This window comes from Diaporthe batatas, assembly GCF_019321695.1.
Source record: "Diaporthe batatas strain CRI 302-4 chromosome Unknown Contig00009, whole genome shotgun sequence".
In the NCBI taxonomy this organism is placed as follows: Eukaryota; Fungi; Ascomycota; class Sordariomycetes; order Diaporthales; family Diaporthaceae; genus Diaporthe; species Diaporthe batatas.
In genome coordinates, this window is record NW_025408556.1 from 1,663,493 (window position 1) to 1,682,186 (window position 18,694).

An 18,694-nucleotide genomic window follows, 5' to 3' on the forward strand; every position below is an offset into this window, starting at 1 on the left:
CGCGCGGGGCGGGGTGGCGAGACTTCAGGAGCCGCGGCACGGGAGCCAGTTGAGACGTGTGTGCGACTCAATCCAGGGTTGATCGTTGATTAAAAGGAGGTGATGGAACAACAACAGGAAACATGGCTCTTGCCCATGGCTGTCCTCACGCTTTCACCTCTCAAGGGTGCTCTCTCTCTCAGCAGCAGAAGACCGCGGGAACAACCGACGCGGACCACAGGCGCTTGGCGGGCTGCAACGCGGACGGTGGTGGTGTCCCTTCATCTCGTGTTGTCGTAGCAGCAGGAGGGCTAAGCGCCCAGGCCCAACCATATAATAAACAAGCTCTCGGCCGAGATGTGAATATGGTCATTATAACTCATGGTTAAAAACCTACACTACCGGGGAGGGAGGGGGGTTAGTGGGGGGGGGAGGCGCTGGGTAACCCGGGACACGGTTCTCTTTCTCGTGCTCGTCAAGGTGACCGAGCAGGGCCAGGGGTAGGGAATGTTCACAGCATGGTTGCACCCATTCATTCGTTTCCCTTGCCCAGCAGCAGCAACCTGCACGTGAAGATCCGGAATGGGTCACACCCGGATCCTTGTCAATAACGCTCGGCACGTCGAGGCAGATAGCCTAATGGTGATAAGGCCTGCGAGTTAATACCCGCGCCCGGGTCCCAGCGGGCTTCTTCCTCTGTGTGCCCCCAATCCATTTCATCTATTAGGCTTTCCCATGTACGCGACCGACGGAAGGCGACATCTGGCCAAAAAAAAAAAGAAGAAGCCGCCCAAGAGAACACAGGGCGCCGTGTCGTAGGACGCACGCGCCCGTGTGCCGTGTAAGGCACCGAACCTTCGTGCCGTGGACTCAGCGAGAGGACTCCGTCAGCTACCGACCGGGTGCGACGCGGGATCCGGCGAGGCTCGAGGGGGGAGACTTTGGAGTCATCATGCCATTGTCAAAAATGCAATGTGATCGACGGCGCATGCGGCATCACCCACCCACCCAACGTGTACAAACAGTATGATCACATATGTGCACTATAAGGCTGCGAGGGACATTGAAAGCTGAAACATGAATCGGAAACGTAGCGGTAGAGCTTGGGGGGGAGGGAGGGAAGCTCCAGCGGGTGCTACGGTAGCAGGACTTGCTTGCCTGCGTGCGCGGTATGCACCTTGGGTGGGATGCATGCTTTGCGCCTCGGGGAATTTGTCATGGATGCGATAGCAACCTTGGAACTCAAAAAAGCAAGGCAGAGGCAGACAGAGAGAGCGTGCGCGAGTCCCGCCGCGTGCTCTCATCTGCAAGGGCGGCAGCTGCGGGTATAGCGCGGTCGTGGGTGCTAATAAGAGTTATATAATAAAGAGAGGATATACTCCGTATGATAAAACTATAGTAATAATACCCCGGTGCTGCTATAGTTCCCATCCCCCCACCGGAAATTGAGTGCAACCTCGTGAACTACCCGAAGCCGGAGGGATCTGCCGTTGCGTTACCACCTCGCCTCGCACCCGGATTCGATTCGCGCAGGCCACCAAACAAACAGCAACGAACAAGGGCCTTTGCCCATCTCATTACTGACTGGTATGAGGCCTACTCATCCCAGCACACCCGCATCGACGTCGGCAGGGGCGTGATGCCGCTCCAGTCCTCGGTCATGTAGGCCCACGAGCCGTCCGCCATCGCGACCCTTTTCAGCTCGCCCTGCGGGCCCGGCGCGCGCCGGACGTTGCGCCTGCTGAACAACGCGCGGAACAGCTCCGTCAGCGCCGCGGTGTGCACGCCGCGCGGCAGGTGGGGGTTCGAGCCCAGCCCGTAGTCGCCGTGCTCCCCTGGGGCCCTGGTCGGGGTCACGTCCGGCGACCCGAGGCTGTCCTCTCCTCCTGGTGATGAGGTGGTGGACGAGGAGGAGGAGGAGGAGGAGGAGGGGGGGCGCCGCGACAGGCGGACGCCCTCCATGACGTAGCCCAGGAGCAGCCTGTCGTTCTCGCCCGAGGGCGGCTCCCTGGCGAGGGCCTGGATCTTGGGCAGGTGCTCCTTGCCCCTGCCCTCTGGGGAGAGGTAGAAGTCGACGGCTTGGGCAAACTGGCGGGCTGCCGTTAGCTCTCTCATCATCATCATCATCATCATCATCACCACCGGCACAGCACTTGGTTGGGTTCGTAGTCACTTACCAGCGCGCCCTGGACGGCTACGATGTGGGAGGCCGTGGGGATGATGTGACCCAAGGCAACGTCGGACGCGCCCATGCCGCCCTTTCCCCAGCCTTTGATCATCTCAGCCCCGTGCGCGTGCACCGAGTCTGCCCGGGCCGTGGAGCCGAAGAAGCTGAACCCGCGGCCTCCGGTGCTGGTGCTGTTCTCGATGACCTTGCAGAACTGCTCAGTGATAGCACTTGCCGCCTGCCTGAGCGGGAAGACCTTGACGGGGTCTTCGTTCAGGAAGAGGGTGATGTAGATCAGTGCCAGGACCGAGTGCAGCTCCTCCTCGGTGTAGACGCCCTTTGGGCTCGAGGCCGTCTTGAGGGGCAGGTTGAGAAGCGACGAGGCAAAGGTCACCTGGGCGAGAAGGTCAGCAGGAGGATTGGCCGTAACGTCAGTCGGTGGGAGCTACTCACATTTGCAACATTGCCTATGTCCCGCACGATATCAACCATGTGGCTCCCGCCCAGCACGTAGCTCTTGTCCTTGAAGAGTCGCTCCAGCGTCTGCTGGTAGAACACCTTGACGGCCGCTGTCAATTTGTCGCCGGATGGTTGCTCCTCGGTGGTGACACGGATGCTGTCTCTGTCCAGGAGCGAACTCAACTTCTTGGACCAGACCCCGGCTGTGTCGTCGCAACCATCAGATGAGTCAACCTCGACGCTGTCAGCAGGTGCGTGCGCCGGCCTGTCCCAGGTGAAGAGGTGATCGCGCTTCAGAGACTTCAGGATGCGGCGGTTCTCAGACGGGATGACCATGGGGTAATGCGCATAGACAGAGTTCTGCTTGAAGTGGTCGGGGAAGGCACGGAGGAAGAGCTTGTAGAAGACACAGCCGTGGTTGAGGTTGAGGTCGTACTGCACCTCGTTGAAGCCCCAGCTCGTGAGCGAGCGGGGGCTGTAGTCGGTCGTGTAGTGCCTGTCGCCCCGGACGAGACAGACGGCGTCGCTCAGTATCACACGCGAGATGGTGTACGTCGGGGCGATGCCCACGCCCGGCACCATGGGCTCCTTGGCCTCCTCGGCCACCAGGCCCGGGTACAGCTCCACAAAGTCCGGGTGCTCGTACAGGTGGCTGAGACAGCTCGCCACCTCGGGGTCCGAGTTGAGCTCCTCAAAGGTCTCATAGGGCTTCAGGCCAAAGTGGCGCCGGAACTCGTTGAGCCCGGATACGTGCCACTTCCGCGCCTGCATGATACCAAGGATCTCCACCGGCCGCATCGAGATGGGCACGTTGCGCGCCCCAAACGCCCCCGCACAATCCTCGATGGCCGACGTGATACATTCCACGAGATCGTCGTCCTTGAACTTCCCGGTTGCGGGGTCGCGCTTGAAGTGCCCGAAGGTCCTCTCTGCAGGGTCATTGGGGATGCCCTCATCGAACTTCCTGAAGCCAGTGGCCATGTCCCGCATGTCAACCTGGTGGGCGGGCTTGCCGAACAACTCCTGGTAGAAATCCTGGATCCAGCGGTCGTCCTTCTCTGAGATACAGCTGTGCCACCTGTAGCCCAGGTTGAACTCAGCCGAGACGACGTTGCCCGTGCCGGCCGCGGCGATCTTGGCGGTGCCGGCATCACGGCCCATCTCCTGTCGCGGGTCCAGCGTCCACGTGGTGTCGCAGCGGTTGAGGTTGACGATATTCCTGACGTAATCCACCAGCATGATGTTGATGTACAGACCCGAGGTGACGAGCCGAGCGGTCTGGAAGAGATCTTCGTCGTACTTCTTCCACGCCGCCTCCCTCTTCTTTTCAGCCTCATCTGCCTCTTTGTCACTGTTGACTGGCCCGGGACCAGACATACCAGGTCGCGGACCTTCGGGCTTCGCAAAACGCCCACCCTCATTGATAATTGCAAGGTGCTTTGCGACGTGGTTATGGAACCGGTTGAACATGACAAGCAGGACGGAGACACCAGCTGGCATCCCGTGGAGCCGCTTATCAGCGTACGCGTCGGGCTTGAGCATCCCGTCGCGGAACGTGCGAATGGTGTTCTGCATGTCCTGGTTGCTTCCATAAAGTGGCGACAAGTCCAAGTAGGACGATGTCTTGGACTTGGTCGGGTCACGGGGGTCGGTCCAGAAGAGGTCATGGATGATGATGGTGGCCCAGTACCACAGGATGCTCGACACGTTGTTGGGGTGCTTCCTATACCCCTTGCTCGAACGTCTCATCACAGAGTCGTAAATGAGCCCCGGGTCAGGCAGGGCGCCAGGAGGCATGATTGTGGGGCGAACTGAACGAGCATATGTCGTACCGGCTGCGCCCATTGATGGCCACAGGGGGTTGTTGTTGGAGCCATCCGCGGAACGGTACATCGACTTTTCGCCGACGTAATTCAGCACGGGGTGCTCCAAGCTGTCCCATAGCTCGCCGATGAACTGGTTCGTCAACAACACTCTGGTCCTCGACCTGGTAGGAAGCCCGGCAACGATCTGGATGATCCGTTCCATGAGCATGGTCTTGTCATCCAGCGGCTCGGTCCCGTGGAGCTTGCTCTTGACCAGATCCAGCAATGTTTTGAAATCTATTGCTGGTGTTAGTTGAAGCGTACAACGCAGCCTTGTTACTATCATGTGATGCGCATACCTTTCTTGCCGAGATGCTTCAGATCCACCGTCAGGCCGGTCTGCCTCTTCTTGATACTGACCGTTCCGTCCCCGAGCTGAGTAGGCAGGGGGTGTCGAGACGCATGGATTGATGAAGCAAACTGCTTGAAGGCGGCTGTGATGCCGTCGCGGTCAGCTCCAAGCGGTTCATGATGATCCGCCGTGGCCAGCGGCGCTGGGGGTCCAGGCGGAGCCTGGAGTCCTTTTGCGGCATCTGTGTTGTTACTTGAGTGCGGCCCAGCGTGGTTGCCGTTCACGCCGTTGAAGCCGTTTGTCGCTTCGGAGTTGGATGGCATCTTGAGAGTAAGATATCTCGAAATAGCATGCACCCCAAGAGTCTTGGTCAGCCGAGGAAGTGAAGTATGAGCTCAGGATGCAGAAAACTCAAAATATCAAACAAATGACTGAGCCTGGCACGGCCCAAAAGGCGTGAGGGTGGAGTGAGCTGGTTTGAATTGCTTCTTTGGCAACACAACCCGTCACTCTGAGAGAGAGGCTTTGCTTGGCACCACTGGTCCTGATAGAAGCGTGCTCGTGGGATGCTGCACGGTAATCACGAACGCCAGTTTCCGCCGCAAGGGCGACCTTAAATGCGCGTCCGCCACGATATGAAGTATCTACCGGCTGCGGAAAGCCCTTGTCCCCCTGTCGAGATGTTGTTGGCATGAGCTGAGTGGGCGAGGCACAATGTTGTGCATGCCGATCTGTGACTCAATCACGCCCAGCTAATGATATCCTTTCTATGTGTCTTATCTCGTGCTCTCTTGGGCGGTGTACACGGACATGCCGTGCACTTTCCTGCCTAAGGGCGTGGCGCTGGGCGCTCAGGTCAGACGTGGATTAATAAGAGCCAACTGGCCCCCCGTGATGATCTCAGCCATGATCGTCATCCTCAGGTGGGATTGAGCCAGCCACACTCGACGTGTGTGGGAGGCCCTGCGTGGGATGTGCGGTCAGGATGTACCGAATGGGTTCGCAAGATCGAGAGAATAAAAGGCTGAATGTGTGCCAAGCATTGATTGTCGATGCTAATGGCATTGCCGACGCGAGGCTATCTCTCGGCTGCAGCCGTCCGAGGAATGAGCTTCGAGCGTACGCACTGCACACAAGCAAAGAAGCATATGCCCCACCGAACTGGCGTGTACAACGTAGGACGGCGTCGGTCCAAAGCGGGGGGATGGGTCTTTGTCTGGGAGACGGAAAGCTTCACTAATACCTCGGGGCCGTCCCGACTCCCTAGTTCGGCAAGGAGCCGTGCAATCGACGACAAAGTCGCCATAAGATGATTTGCCAATGGCCCTTGATGGCAAACACACGGTACCAAGAGCCAATAGGTAAATTTCATGACCGCATCCCTGTACATCATGTCATCATTGCAGGTCATGGGCTGCATGGATGGGTCCTGCACCGGCTGATGAGACAGGTAACACACGTTGGAGATTGAGCCGAGACATGCAGATGGTCCATTGCGGTTGCGCAGAGCCCGTTCAGGATGTGACTACATCCATGTTGGGTGTTCAGCCGCGAACTCCAGAGTGGTTGGCTTCAAAGTGGTTGGCTTCGAGGCGCCGCCGATTGCTGTTGGATCGACAAAAAGAGGTTCGCGGACCAATGATCTGCACATGTGGCAGTCAAAGTCGATGGGCGTCTGACTACGCGCTCGCCGGTCAGACTGGAGGGGGCAGTGATCTGTTGGCTCAGGACATGTTGGTATTTGAAAATCGATGTGCGCCTCGTTGGTATGCAGTGTTCCCCTTCCTGATCTTGGCTTGTGTGTGGGCTGAGCTGAGCAGGCCATATATGCACGAGGCAGAATCGAGTAAAGCCGCCTGTATGGTCGGGCAAAAGGTAGCCCCACCGCATGCACCGAACATGGCTGCAGCAAAAGAGGCTTTGAGTCGCGGATCGGACACCACCCACGTTGCGGATATCGCCCACGCCGGGCGTGGCGGTCAGGCCGCCAGCCAGTTTCTTAAACATGGCACAAATGAAGCCCCCATGGCCCGCCTGCTCTCCACTCCTGGGCCAAACAGGGCAACCAGTATCGCCCCAAGACAAACGATGCAGAGAAACGCAAGCGCAGCACCGGGGCGACGGCCCAACCACAGGAAGCTGGTTCTCTGTTTTGATGGCACGGGAAACAAGTTCCATGGGAACGACAGTGACTCCAACATTCTGAAGATATTCAGAATGCTGGACAGGGAGGCCGATGATCAATATCATTACTACCAGCGTAGGTTGACCCAATGTGACTCGGAACAACATGGAGGCTGACTTGAAGCTGTTGTGTCTCATCCAGCCGGGATTGGCACCTATGTCGTCTCCAAGTCCCTTTCGCACACCTCACGACGGTCACGCCTCGGGTCGTGGTTCAAAAAGGCCAAGGACAGCGCAGTGGGTTCCTCGTTCGACCAGCACGTCGTCGGCGGGTACCGGTTCCTGATGCGCTTCTACTCGCCGGGAGATGAGATCTACATCTTCGGCTTCAGCCGCGGTGCGTACATCGCGCGGTTCCTGGCCGAGATGCTGGACTACGTCGGCCTGCTGTCGCACGGCAACGAGGAGATGGTGGCGTTCGCGTGGAAGGCATTCTCGCAGTGGCAGTGCCGCCGCACGACCAGCGAGGGCGACGCCGAGGGTATGAAGAAGAAGGCGGAGATGTACGAGTTCATGAAGGGCTTCCGCGAAACCTTCAGCCGCCCAGTGCGGAGGATCCGGTTCCTGGGGCTGTTTGACACGGTCAACTCTGTGCCGAGGTTCGAGGCGGCGTGGATGGAGAGGAGCAAATTCCCCTACACGGCGCGTAGCTCAGCCAAGGTGATCCGCCATGCCGTCAGTATCGACGAGCGAAGAGCAAAGTTCCGCCAGGACCTGATGTACCAGACGCAAACGACCAAGAAGCACCACAGTATGAAGAACAAGGTGGCGCACACCACAATCGAGAAGTATCGCCGTCGATCCAAGCCGACCCTGGATGAGAAGGAGGGCATTGCAGTCGAAAGAGAAGATCGCGGGCGCCGGCCATCGTACTTTGACCAGCTCGAAGTGCCAGGGCAGGGTGAGTTGGGACAGCCGACGCCGTACCGAGGGCATTCTCGCTCAAAGTCTCGATCGAAGCACAGCGCGGTCGGTGACGGTGCATCCATGCTGTCGCAGATTAGCCCCGGCGCTGACTGGGAGGATCTGGAATCGGAAGACGAGACGGAGCAGGATGTTGACGAGGTATGGTTTGCTGGTGGCCACGGCGATGTCGGCGGGGGTTGGCAGGTCGAGCCGGGCACCAAGAGCACCAGCCATGTTCCCCTTGTGTGGGTGGTTCGTGAAGCCATGAAGGCCGGGCTGCGGTTTGACCCCGAGAAGGTTGCTGCTCTGGGGTGTGCTGACGTCCTGGACTGCGAGCCTGCGCCTCACGACCAGCACACCGTGGTGCCAGATATCCGCGTCGACCCCTCCAGCCCCCCAACCTCGCCAGTTCTAGATGTCGAAGCCACAAAGATACCTTCGAGCAACGGCTCCAGCCACACCGCTATCGACCATGAGCCCCGGAAGAACCCATTCCATGAGTTGATGCAGAGGGCCCATGTGGCTCGTACCCACGATTCGCTCAGCCATGACTGCGGCATGAGCTACGTATCAGTGTTGGCCTGGAAAATGATGGAGTACGTACCCTTCCGCCGGATGGATCTCCAGCCAGATGGCACTTGGAAGCCAATTCGCTGGCCCCTGCCCGGGGGAGAGGTTCGCGACATCCCCGACGATGTCAAGGTGCATGGGAGCGTCATTCGGAGGATGAGGGCAGACAAGAATTACCGCCCAGGGAATCTCATCGTCGGGGGCGGTGGGAGAGGGTGCAGGATCGCACCGGATGAATACGGAATTGGTCAGTGGGAGTGTATTGCCAATCCAGGCTGCCCGGTCGGGGAGATCTGGAGGAGGGTCCCGCGTGAGGACTCTGATACATGTTGAATGGGGATATTCGTATTGATCTGTTGCTTTATACAATTGCTGCGCCGTCCAACCTGGCCGTTTACAGAAGCTGTCGGAGTGACACCAAACTCGCGACGCATGCTGGCTCGAGCCCTGTTCTTGTTTGGGCTTTCCACAGCGCCCTAATCACTAATCGGTCGTCTCTGACCGTTTCGACGGTTGCCATAGTCTCGTCGCGCGGCCTTCTGTGTGTCCCTGATGTCGGACTTGTGCTTTTGCCACGAAGTTGTGAAGCACTGCCGATGGCGTGCCGCGTCACCCTGTCTGTTTCAATTATCCATATGAATCCTGTGACAGTCATGCATGGAGGGGCCAAGGCGTGACTATGGCCCAGATGCTGGAGGGGCGTCCACATGCCACCAGGCCTCAGCCCTGCGGCTCTGATCGGTCGAGGGACTTGCATCATGCTGTACCCACGCGTTCCAATTAACAAGGCCTACTCTTTTGGCTGCCTAGCCATGTGCTATCCACCATCGCCAAACTACCAATACCCGCGGGTGTTCATCTAGGTTTTCGCGGAGGGCCAGGCGGGGGCGGCGGGTTCGTGGGCGAGCCTCGGAACTGGTTCATCAGCTCCTCGACGAAGTACTTGGGGAAGGACTTGTTGTCATTGGGCCCGGGCAGCTCTGTGGCCTCGCCCGGGCGAAGGGGCTCGTTCGGGTCGCGGCCATGCCTCTGATCTTGCACTCTGCGATGGATGCGGCGGACGGTGTTGTGGAAGCCCGGGCTTCGGAGGATCTGTGGTGGGCGGGTCAGTCAGCCCGTGGGCGGGAGGTCTGGGGTTCTCGGTGTTAGTACACGTACCCGCGCGACGATGTAGTCCTGCAGATGGGCAAAGTTAGCTGAGGCCTCATGGGCAGGTCAAGGCGTGGACGAATGGGTTTGGGCGGGGGTGGCAAGGACGCTGCTGACCTCGAGAATGAGGGCTGTTCTGATGATATAGTTCAACCAGAATGCCATGGTGGGCAGAAGGGGGTGGTCATATCCAGCTGCGTAGCTTTAGGTCATGGCAACATGCTTTGCGGGGGGGGGGACGGCTTGGATGCTCGTGTTGCTGATCAAGGGTTGGTTTGGGTCGGTGGCGGCGAGTTTGGTGATGATGTCGGTGATTATGTAATCAGTCAACGTCCAGTCTCTTGGGCGCGGCTGGACTCCCTGCTGTTGCTCAAGCGGGCTGCACCCAAACGCCTCAGGGCCACCCTCAGACTCCAAGACTCTCCACTGCCCTCTTTGCTCAATCATGTCCCTTCTTGGTGCTCTGTAATATCAATGGATGCCTTCTCTACCAGTGCTCCCACAAGGTAGTTTGCCCACAGGTGATGGCATCCGTCCACCACGCATCTCTGCTACAACCTCTGACCAGCATCAAGGGCCATGTCTTCGCCGGTCATAAACGGCCTTATGCACGTGATTGCCTTCGGTGCATGGTATGATCCGACTGAGCAGGTCATAGGGAGGTCAGCCACAAGCTGGCCCAACAATGAAAGGTCTCTCTCAGTCGGTGTCATTGTACAGCCCGTGTGTAAATCAGTCCTTGAATGTATGCGCATGATGTGATCGATTCCTATGAAACTAGTTCTGGAGAGTCTGGCCAACAGGCAACTCCTCTCCTAATTAACGGAATCGTGTCTTCTCAAAATGTTCTGCAGGCGACATCAGTGCCACTCCACTGACTGAGACGAGATCCCTGCTCCTCACTTGGCAACCGAACTTTCAAGACCGGTCATCCGGCTCTAATTTTTTCCCCATCTGCACCAGCAACTCTTATACTCGCCAACATCCAGTGCAATGTGTTGGCCCACTCTCATCGTCCTCCATCTTTTTTGGGTCGCGCATCCATGACATATTCTGTCTCGAGGCATCACAAGCTGCCACTTACTCGAAGACGGCAACCAGCGCTTTCTGGAGCACCAAGACTCGTTCTAGGTTCTCCTTCGGGCTCTTCATCAATGCCCCGTGAATCACATACGCGATCGTGCCGGGCTGACAGCCCGCAGGAGCTGGGACGCAGGCGAACTCCTCAGCCCACTCTTCAAACTCGGAGACAGGCTTGCCCAAAGTGCTGGCCAGATTGTCGATATTGAAGTAGTCTTTCAGCTGGCGAATCATGACGCTGAGCTCAGCAGCATTTTCACAGATTTCTTTGAGCTTCTTTTGCCCGGCTCTCTCTGCCGCTGCATCCCTCACATCAATAACACTGAAAAAGTCCCAGATGTCGTGTTGAGCATCCAAAGCCAGCTGGGAGCCGTTGTCTCTGAAGCTCTCTGTCACCTTGAAGGTAGCATCGCGCCACTCCAGGATCCGTTGACGATCGTCTGTCGATTTTTCAGCAGATGCGTGGCAGGAATTCAAACATTGACGGGTTCTGGTCTTACCACCTGTCATGTTTCTGTTCAAATCTTTCTCCACCTCTTGGATATGCTCCTCCATCTCCCTGAAACGTCGTCCAAGAAAATATTGCTGCGGGCCGAAGATGCATTCGTCAATGCCCATGAAAACCAAAGACTGAAGTCGATCGTATGATATGGGAATGCTTGGCCCCAAGAGGTGTTGCTGTGGACCCGACATCCGTCTGAAGTCAACACCTGGCTTGAATGCCGTCTTCCATGTCTGCCTGGTAAGGCCTATGATGCTCTTGTTCAGGGTGTTGAACTTGGCAATCACATCCATGTCGTGAGTCTGCTTCTCGGAGACCGGAACGAGCATCTGACGGAGTTGGTCGCTGGTGCGAGTAAGAGTCCTGATCTGGTCCTCGAGTCGCGATACGTCCTTGCGATGATCCTGCTTCTCGGATTCCAGGTCTTTGTGCAAGGCCGCTGCGTGCGCTGACAGGGCCTGATATTCCTCCTGGGCATCATTCCTTTCCTCAACAAGCCGATTGTACTTTTTCTCCAGTCGATGAATCCTGCTTTGAGCCTTTTTCACCTGCGTGTTGAGGTCTGAATTAATCTTTTGCTCTGCGTCGAGACAAGATCGGAGGTCTTCAATGTTCGTGTCGTGAGGTTGCTGCTGGCTTCCTGCTGGGCTGGATGGGCCAGTGAAGATTTCCATGACACGCGGCTTCTCCAGCATGAGCTTGAAAACGCAGACGCTGTGGAATTGAAACAATGTACTCACAAGGAATTTCTTGTGCTTGCTCACTGTAGGCTCTTTGTTAGACCAGCCACTCTGCCCCTCGGGCGTGACGGGTAGGGAACCTTCTTCCCTGCGATCCCGAAAGTCGACCAGATCGTCCTCTGGGATGATTGCATCAGCGCTGACGGCTCGCTTCATGCGATGGCCACTGTGCTTCAGGAGGGCGTCGTCCGCGGCGACGCGGCGATTGACGTCCATTCGATCTGCCATGGTGGCGTCGAGGGGAAGATCAAGACTGCTTAAACTCCAAGGTTAGTCTGGTATCTGGTCATGTGGAGGGAAAATGTGCGTCAGGAGTCCGAACTTTCTCCTGAAAATTACTTACTGTCAGGGTGTTGTGTCAAGTAGGCAAGGTCAAGTGCAGGAACGGTCAAAGCAGCTTGCTCTGGAAGGTTAGGCCTCAGAGCCGCTGTCTGCAGAGATAGAAGAGAGATAAACCAAAGCTCCGATTAAGAAACATAAGCTTCAGGCATCACTTTGGCTTTTTCCACAGCAAACGGTCCCTGGACCCCACTTTTAAGTCTGATTCCAAGACAGCTCAACGCGATACTTCAAAGCTCCCACCTTCAGTGTGTTGTTCCCCACAGGTGCTTTGATTGTTTTTCCGCCCAACTCCCATTTTCAACCGCAACCACTACACACCTTGCACACAGATTCCTTCAAAATTTACCCAGTATTGCATCACGAGCAAGGAGTCTCCGCCTGCGAAGACCGATCGCGCCCACCATGTCGGACCCCGCGATCAAGTTGCCTGATGACCGCCTGGTCATCGCTCTCGACTTTGGTACCACCTTTTCTGGAGTGGCGTACTCCTTCAATGTGCCTGGCAAGAAGGCAGATGTCAAGTCCATCCAAGACTGGCCTGGTAAGTTGGGCTGCTCCTCTCTACCCATGCCTCTGTTCACCATTGCCCCAGCCATCCTTCTCGCAATTGCGTTGTCTGTGAGACGTCGTTTTCTGCAAGATGCTTCCCCAAAGTCTCTATGGCACTTGAAGCCCCCACTCACTTGTTCTATGTGCATTTCTCTCGCGGGATTTGTTCGCCTTTGAGGATATCCTCGTGGAGAGCAGCCTTTTGCGAGGCCGTTTGAGAATGTCTACTCACACTTACCCGACAGGCCTTGAGGGCTATCGCCAGCCCAAGGTGCCGACCTTGATTATGTACGACCAGCAGGATCCCTCCAAGTTCAAGTGGGGTGGCGAGGTCGACTGGCGCGACCCTGCCGTTCGTGGTGTCAAGTTGCTACTTGACCCCGACCAAGACAGGCCTGTTTATCTCCCCATGTCCAGTTTCAGGAACGACCTCCAAGCTATTTCGAAGACCCCCGTTGATGTTGCCGCCGACTTCATTGGCGCCATCTACAAACACGCACTCACTGTCATCCAATCTGCGGTTCTGCAGGACTACTTCGACTTCTGCGAGAAAGACTTCGTCCTGAGCGTGCCTGCTGTTTGGTCTGACAAGGCCAAAGATCTGACTTTGAAGGCAAGTGCAATTTTCCTTAGAGGAGTCATATTCTACCAGGAGGCTGACCATTTTTTGGAGGTAAAGGCTGCCAAGACGGCCGGAATTCATCCTGTCACGTTGATCAAGGAGCCAGAGGCAGCTGCGTTGTACACGCTGACCACTCACGACCATGCCATCAAGGTGAGGCCCAGAGCGATCTGAAGTGCGCCCAGGACAGCATAACATGTGCTAACAATTCTGGCTAGGCGGGTGACGCTTTTGTGGTCTGTGACGCTGGTGGCGGCACCGTTGATCTCATCACTTACGAGGTCAAGAAGACCGAGCCTTGCCTTCAACTGTCGGAGCTAGTTCCTGGAAAGGGTGGAATGGCAGGCTCTCTTGGATTGAACAAGCGGTTCGAGGAGGCCGTGCGAGAGGTCGTCGGTGAGGACCAGTTCTTCTACCTCAAGAAGACTGTCGGCTGGTCCAAGGCTCTCAATGACTTCGACAAGAACATCAAGACGGCTTTCAATGGCAACGCCCGCGACATTCAATACGTCACCTTCCCCAAAGCTGAACTTCAGGACAACTTCACGGAGGGCCTGACTGGCAACTGTTGGGAGATGACTGGGTACGTGCTGATCCAGCTCCGTCCGATTTGGCGCTACATTGACTGACCCACAACCAGTGAGATTCTTCAGCGTATCTTTGAGCCCATCGTCAAGGACGTTTTGCGCCTAGTGGAAGAGCAGGTACAGGGAGCCTTTGTCAAGAGAGGTCGGGGTGTCAAGGTATTTGCCCCACCCCATTGCCCTTCACTGACAGCCAGCTGACACCTCAGGTATAGGCGATCTTTTTGGTGGGCGGTTTTGGTTCAAGTCGCTACCTCAAACAGCGGCTGGAGCGAGTCTACCGGGCCCAGGCAGTTCAAATCGTTCAGCCTCATGACGCTTGGGGAGCCATTGTCAAGTAAGTACCATCTGCTGATACGTAACGACTCAAAGTGTCTCCCGCCCATGGCTTACTCTTTCATAGTGGCGCCGTGCTCAGTCGCCTGTCACATCAGGCCACTGTCGTTTCTACTCAGGCGGTGCGTCACTATGGAGTGACTGCGTGGGAGCGTTACTACCACGGGGTAGATGAGGACAGAGTGACTAAGTTCTTCCCTGCCGACGGACATCACAAAATTGAGAAGGTAAAGAGTCTATCCTGGGTCACAATTGACGCATGGCCGTAACAATCGCTAACCGAGCTACCAACTCTAGCTCTCTTGGTTCATCAACATTGGCAAAGATCTGAGCCGTGAGGAGCCCATAAAGCTCCAATTCCTGCGGAGCCTTCCCAAGAACTTCAACTCGAGTGATCTCATCTTCGTCGAAACTCTGTTCTTCTCCGAAGAGACTGCGGCTCCCGTGTACCCGGGCCTGGATGTGAAGACTTGCTGCACCTTGCTAGCCGATCTCAGGGGCCTGAGGAGGAAGGATTTGGTCAGGCGCCACGGTGCTGATGGCAAGATCTACTTTGATGTCAACTACAAACTCGTGTTGTGCACTGCTGATGCTAATCTCAAGTTCTCTCTCGAGTTCCAGGGCAGGGAGATGGGCAGTGTTGAGGCCACCTATGTCTGAACGGACCATGCGATGGACTGGGCGACTGAGGGGCCAAAATGGCCTTTGAGAATGAGCATGATGGGAAAGAAGTTCTTGAAGCGGTCCATGTGGTAGTTAGGCTGAAGGCGAACTGAAAATGGAACTTCAAACAGATCAGCCAGACACTGATCCCATCACTGGCGTGGGTCACCTACTGTCCTGACACCATTGTGAGACTGCCATATGAGAGGAAGGAGATGATCCTGTCAGATACGAGCTTGTAGGCGGTCAATTTGCATGGGGCTCTCCTACTGACCTGCCCTATCAGAGTCCATGAAACCGGGAGCGATGATACGGGAGGCTTTCATATAGAGACCAGATATTCGCACCCGCAAAAACGGAGGGTACACCCACACCAGGCAACTTAGAGATTAAAGTACTCAGGTTAGTTCTAAACCAGTTATCTTATAGTCTTATCCTATAGTATATTATCCTAAATAAGGTTATCCTAGAGGAGGTTATTCTATAGGAGGTTATTCTATAGGAGGTTATCCTAGTAGGTTATCCTGTAAGAGGTTGTCCTATAGGAGGTTCTCCTAGAGGTTGTCCTTGGGTGTACCCTCCGTTTTTGCGGGTGCGAATATCCAATCTCTTCATATAAGGGGGCTACTTAGAGAAGCTTCCAAGGTTGTCCTGCCAGAGGGATGAGCACGAACCTTGGTGCGCACATGCCCAGGATATAATGTCACCGGTATGCCCAGGTGCATTAACTACATTCTGTCCGACATAAAATTGCTTTCATTGAGTCCCCATGATGCATCGGTTGGAAGAACCCCAAGAGTTGCAAGATCCTATATTTAAAAGAGAACAAATATTTATGAGAACGGATATTTGTAGGGTAAAAAACGGGTGGTATAGGGCAACTTTTTAATTTTCTTTAATTTTTATAAATAATAGTTACAAATATCGTTTTTAAAAACTCTTTTACTATTTATTACTATTTAATAAATATTCTATATTAAGAATAAAGTCATTAGAAATTATTGTTATATTTCTTTATTTTAATTTAATAAAATAATATTTATTAGTATAAATACACTGAAAGCTTCATTGCCGCTCTGGACAGTCTCGAGGCCTATATCGAAGCTGAAGGCCCCTTTGACGGTGCTTTGGCCTACTCGCAAGGTGCAGGTCTCGTTGCCATGCTGTTTGTGAGACGACAATGTCTTTCCAGATAGACCATCCCTCTTCCGGTGTGCAATATTGTTCTCGCCCGGCAACGTCTACGACCCATTCACGTATCTGGAAACCAGAGAGGTAAAGGTGTTGGACCGCGTTCCGGCAGGCAGGTCGACTCTATGAATTCCTATTGTGATTATCTACGGCAAGGAAGACAAGATGGGGGATGGAAGCTCAAACTTTGCGGCTCTTTGCAACCCAGATCTTCTGTCAGTCCATATACATGAAGGGGGCCATGAAGTTCCCGGCTTTGGGGCTAAGAATGGTCTTCATGAAGCAGTCAAGATGGCTCGTAGGGCGGTCATTAGAGCTGACCTTGAGACCTTTGCTTAGAAGCAATGCATCTGTTCTTTCCTAGATGTTCCGGAGCGTTTATCAGCTTTATAGCCGAGCAATGGTGTAGATACAAGCAGGGTGGATTGATAGTGCCGCCGTATGAAGGCGCCGTATATGGCTTCGGGCGTAAACGGAATCAGAACAAAATCAGTGAGTGCATGTGTATGCGCACAGGCTGACCAGCGTAGAAACTGAGTGAGAGCAGTATATTTATAAGACATGTTAAAATTGAGCGTTGGAATATTTTAGCGTCTCCGAAGCTCCAAAGCTCCTTTGAATCTCCTCCAACGCTAGAAGCGACCATTCAATGTTATTTAGTGGACGACGGCCTCATTCCGTAGCAATCCCCCGCCCCTTGCACAACAAATACCAAGAAAGTGCTGCAACATAATGAAGGATTGGTTTCATGTAGCATCTAAGTTCTCTTTCTGAATTGTACTTGCGGACCTTCCCGAAGCGAAATAAAAGCATCATAAAGCCTGATGTGGCGAGGGTCACTTTCCCCCCAACCAAGGCTCGGCTGGCCACCACCGAAGGTAGATCCTGGAACCCTTCGAATACCCAAGCGATGGAGCGTACGAGCTACCGTGAGCAACATCTCCGCCATGGCCACATGTCGCCCCAGGCAGCTGCCCGGCCCGGCTGAAAATGGGTGGAAGTTCTGCTTCAGGCGTGCAACGGATTCTTTGCTGACACCAGTGGATGGATCCTCAATCCATCGCTCAGGCCGGAAGATCTCGGGATCTTCGTAGATCGACTCGCTGCGAGTCATTACCCAAGGCACTGTAGCGACGATTGTTCCCTCTGGATAGTAGTTCCCGTCAATTCGGATGCCACCTTTGAGCACTTCGCGCGGGAGGTCGCAGGGTCCAGACGGAGCAAACCGCATGCCCTCATCAATACAAGCCCTAAGGTATTTACAACCCAGAAGCTTCGGCCCGTATACGATGTCCTCAGGTGTGTCGAAGGTGGTACGAATCTCGTCCACCAGCTTTTGGTAACGAGAAGGATCCCCGGTCAGGCAGAAGAACACCCCTGACAAGCTGATAGATGTGGTATCCGATCCCGCAACAATCATGAGGCCAGATTCGGACTTCAAGTCCATGTCGTTGTACGCAGGGAGGCCGGTATTCGGGTCTCGCGCCTCGCGAATGAAATAAAAAATATCCTGGCGTCGCTCACCTTCGGGCTTTCCCGCTTGTTCCGCATGCAGGGCTTTGCGTTCAGCGAGAGTCTCTTCGGTAAACCTGTTCATGTCACGCACTGCTTGCGGGGCGATGATTCCGAAGAGCCTGTCAAGTCCACGCGGTTTGATCCAAATCAGGAAATCCAGGAAAGGAGACCTGCAAAACTTTGATGGGACTTAGCAGTATGTCTCACTACTTGCGCAGTTTTTGTTACAACTTACTGGATAGTAGAACTTCATATACCCCGCAATGTTTTCCGGGACAGCTTTCAAGGGGTTGTTTCCGGGCTCTTTGATGCCAAAAGACCGGCCGAATGCGAGGTCACCCATAATATCGAAAGTCAATGCATCAAGTCGTCTACTGAAGTCCGTAGCAGCTGACCACTCCGTTGCATTGTCATTCTCATCCAGCATGACTTGATTCCAACGGTCAACATGCTCAATAATGAAACTTGTGGCTGAGCGCAGAGACTTTTCCGTAAATGCAGAGCTGAGAAGCTTGCGCTTTGCAGCATGTTCCGCCACATCAATGGTGGTGAGCGTGTTGCCCTCATGAAATTTTCGTCGCAGGGCCGTGTAAAACGAACTCCGCCTCACATTGGCTTTCAGACTGTAAATATCGCCGTAGGCTTCCGGGTTTCGGAACAATACCGTGTTTGGCTCTGGACGGATTCTGTCACCATAAATCTCGAACTGCTTCGAAAGCCAGATGTGCCTTTTGCCTGTAGTTGCATGATACCATGACGGGACTCCACTGGCTCGTGCCCAAAATGGCCCCGGGATATCCCTTAGCGGATGGAAAAGCACATTGTAGACAGCCTTCGCAAAGAACTAGTCCATGTTTTGCGATTAGCCAGGATTCAGGGCTGATCTGATCGCTGCAGGTATTAGGGTTGGGCGGTATTACGAACCAGCAAAATGGCGAGAATAGGGAGCCAGAATAGAAGCTTCCCGAACTGACCAACTTGGAAGGATAGGCTAAGCAT

At 55.0% G+C, this 18,694-nt stretch overlaps 6 protein-coding genes across 6 annotated transcripts; 2 read left to right on the plus strand and 4 right to left on the minus strand.

The window, feature by feature from the left end:
* Positions 1–1,575: 1,575 nt before the first annotated feature.
* Positions 1,576–5,085, minus strand: KVR01_008345 (uncharacterized protein; the record flags this gene model as incomplete). The annotated part of the gene is made up of 4 exons (XM_044791280.1): positions 1,576–2,067; positions 2,157–2,540; positions 2,600–4,707; positions 4,770–5,085. 4 exons carry the CDS (start codon positions 5,083–5,085, stop codon positions 1,576–1,578), a joined length of 3,300 nt encoding a protein of 1,099 aa, XP_044643323.1.
* Positions 5,086–6,622: 1,537 nt separating this feature from the next.
* On the plus strand, positions 6,623–8,755 carry KVR01_007868 (uncharacterized protein; the record flags this gene model as incomplete). The annotated part of the gene is made up of 2 exons (XM_044788043.1): positions 6,623–7,022; positions 7,089–8,755. The coding sequence occupies 2 exons, from the start codon at positions 6,623–6,625 to the stop codon at positions 8,753–8,755; spliced, it is 2,067 nt and encodes a 688-aa protein (XP_044642846.1).
* A 522-nt stretch (positions 8,756–9,277) lies between these two features.
* On the minus strand, positions 9,278–9,736 carry KVR01_007898 (uncharacterized protein; the record flags this gene model as incomplete). Its single annotated transcript, XM_044790704.1, has 3 exons — positions 9,278–9,514; positions 9,581–9,598; positions 9,689–9,736. 3 exons carry the CDS (start codon positions 9,734–9,736, stop codon positions 9,278–9,280), a joined length of 303 nt encoding a protein of 100 aa, XP_044642876.1.
* A 915-nt stretch (positions 9,737–10,651) lies between these two features.
* KVR01_008309 (uncharacterized protein) lies at positions 10,652–12,121 on the minus strand (the record flags this gene model as incomplete). The annotated part of the gene is made up of 2 exons (XM_044788041.1): positions 10,652–11,091; positions 11,152–12,121. The coding sequence occupies 2 exons, from the start codon at positions 12,119–12,121 to the stop codon at positions 10,652–10,654; spliced, it is 1,410 nt and encodes a 469-aa protein (XP_044643287.1).
* A 516-nt stretch (positions 12,122–12,637) lies between these two features.
* Positions 12,638–15,878, plus strand: KVR01_007791 (uncharacterized protein; the record flags this gene model as incomplete). Its single annotated transcript, XM_044781715.1, has 5 exons — positions 12,638–12,776; positions 13,030–13,397; positions 13,464–13,559; positions 13,625–13,989; positions 15,845–15,878. The coding sequence occupies 5 exons, from the start codon at positions 12,638–12,640 to the stop codon at positions 15,876–15,878; spliced, it is 1,002 nt and encodes a 333-aa protein (XP_044642769.1).
* Positions 15,879–16,937: 1,059 nt separating this feature from the next.
* On the minus strand, positions 16,938–18,694 carry KVR01_007669 (uncharacterized protein; the record flags this gene model as incomplete). The annotated part of the gene is made up of 3 exons (XM_044794129.1): positions 16,938–17,873; positions 17,931–18,539; positions 18,620–18,694. The coding sequence occupies 3 exons, from the start codon at positions 18,692–18,694 to the stop codon at positions 16,938–16,940; spliced, it is 1,620 nt and encodes a 539-aa protein (XP_044642647.1).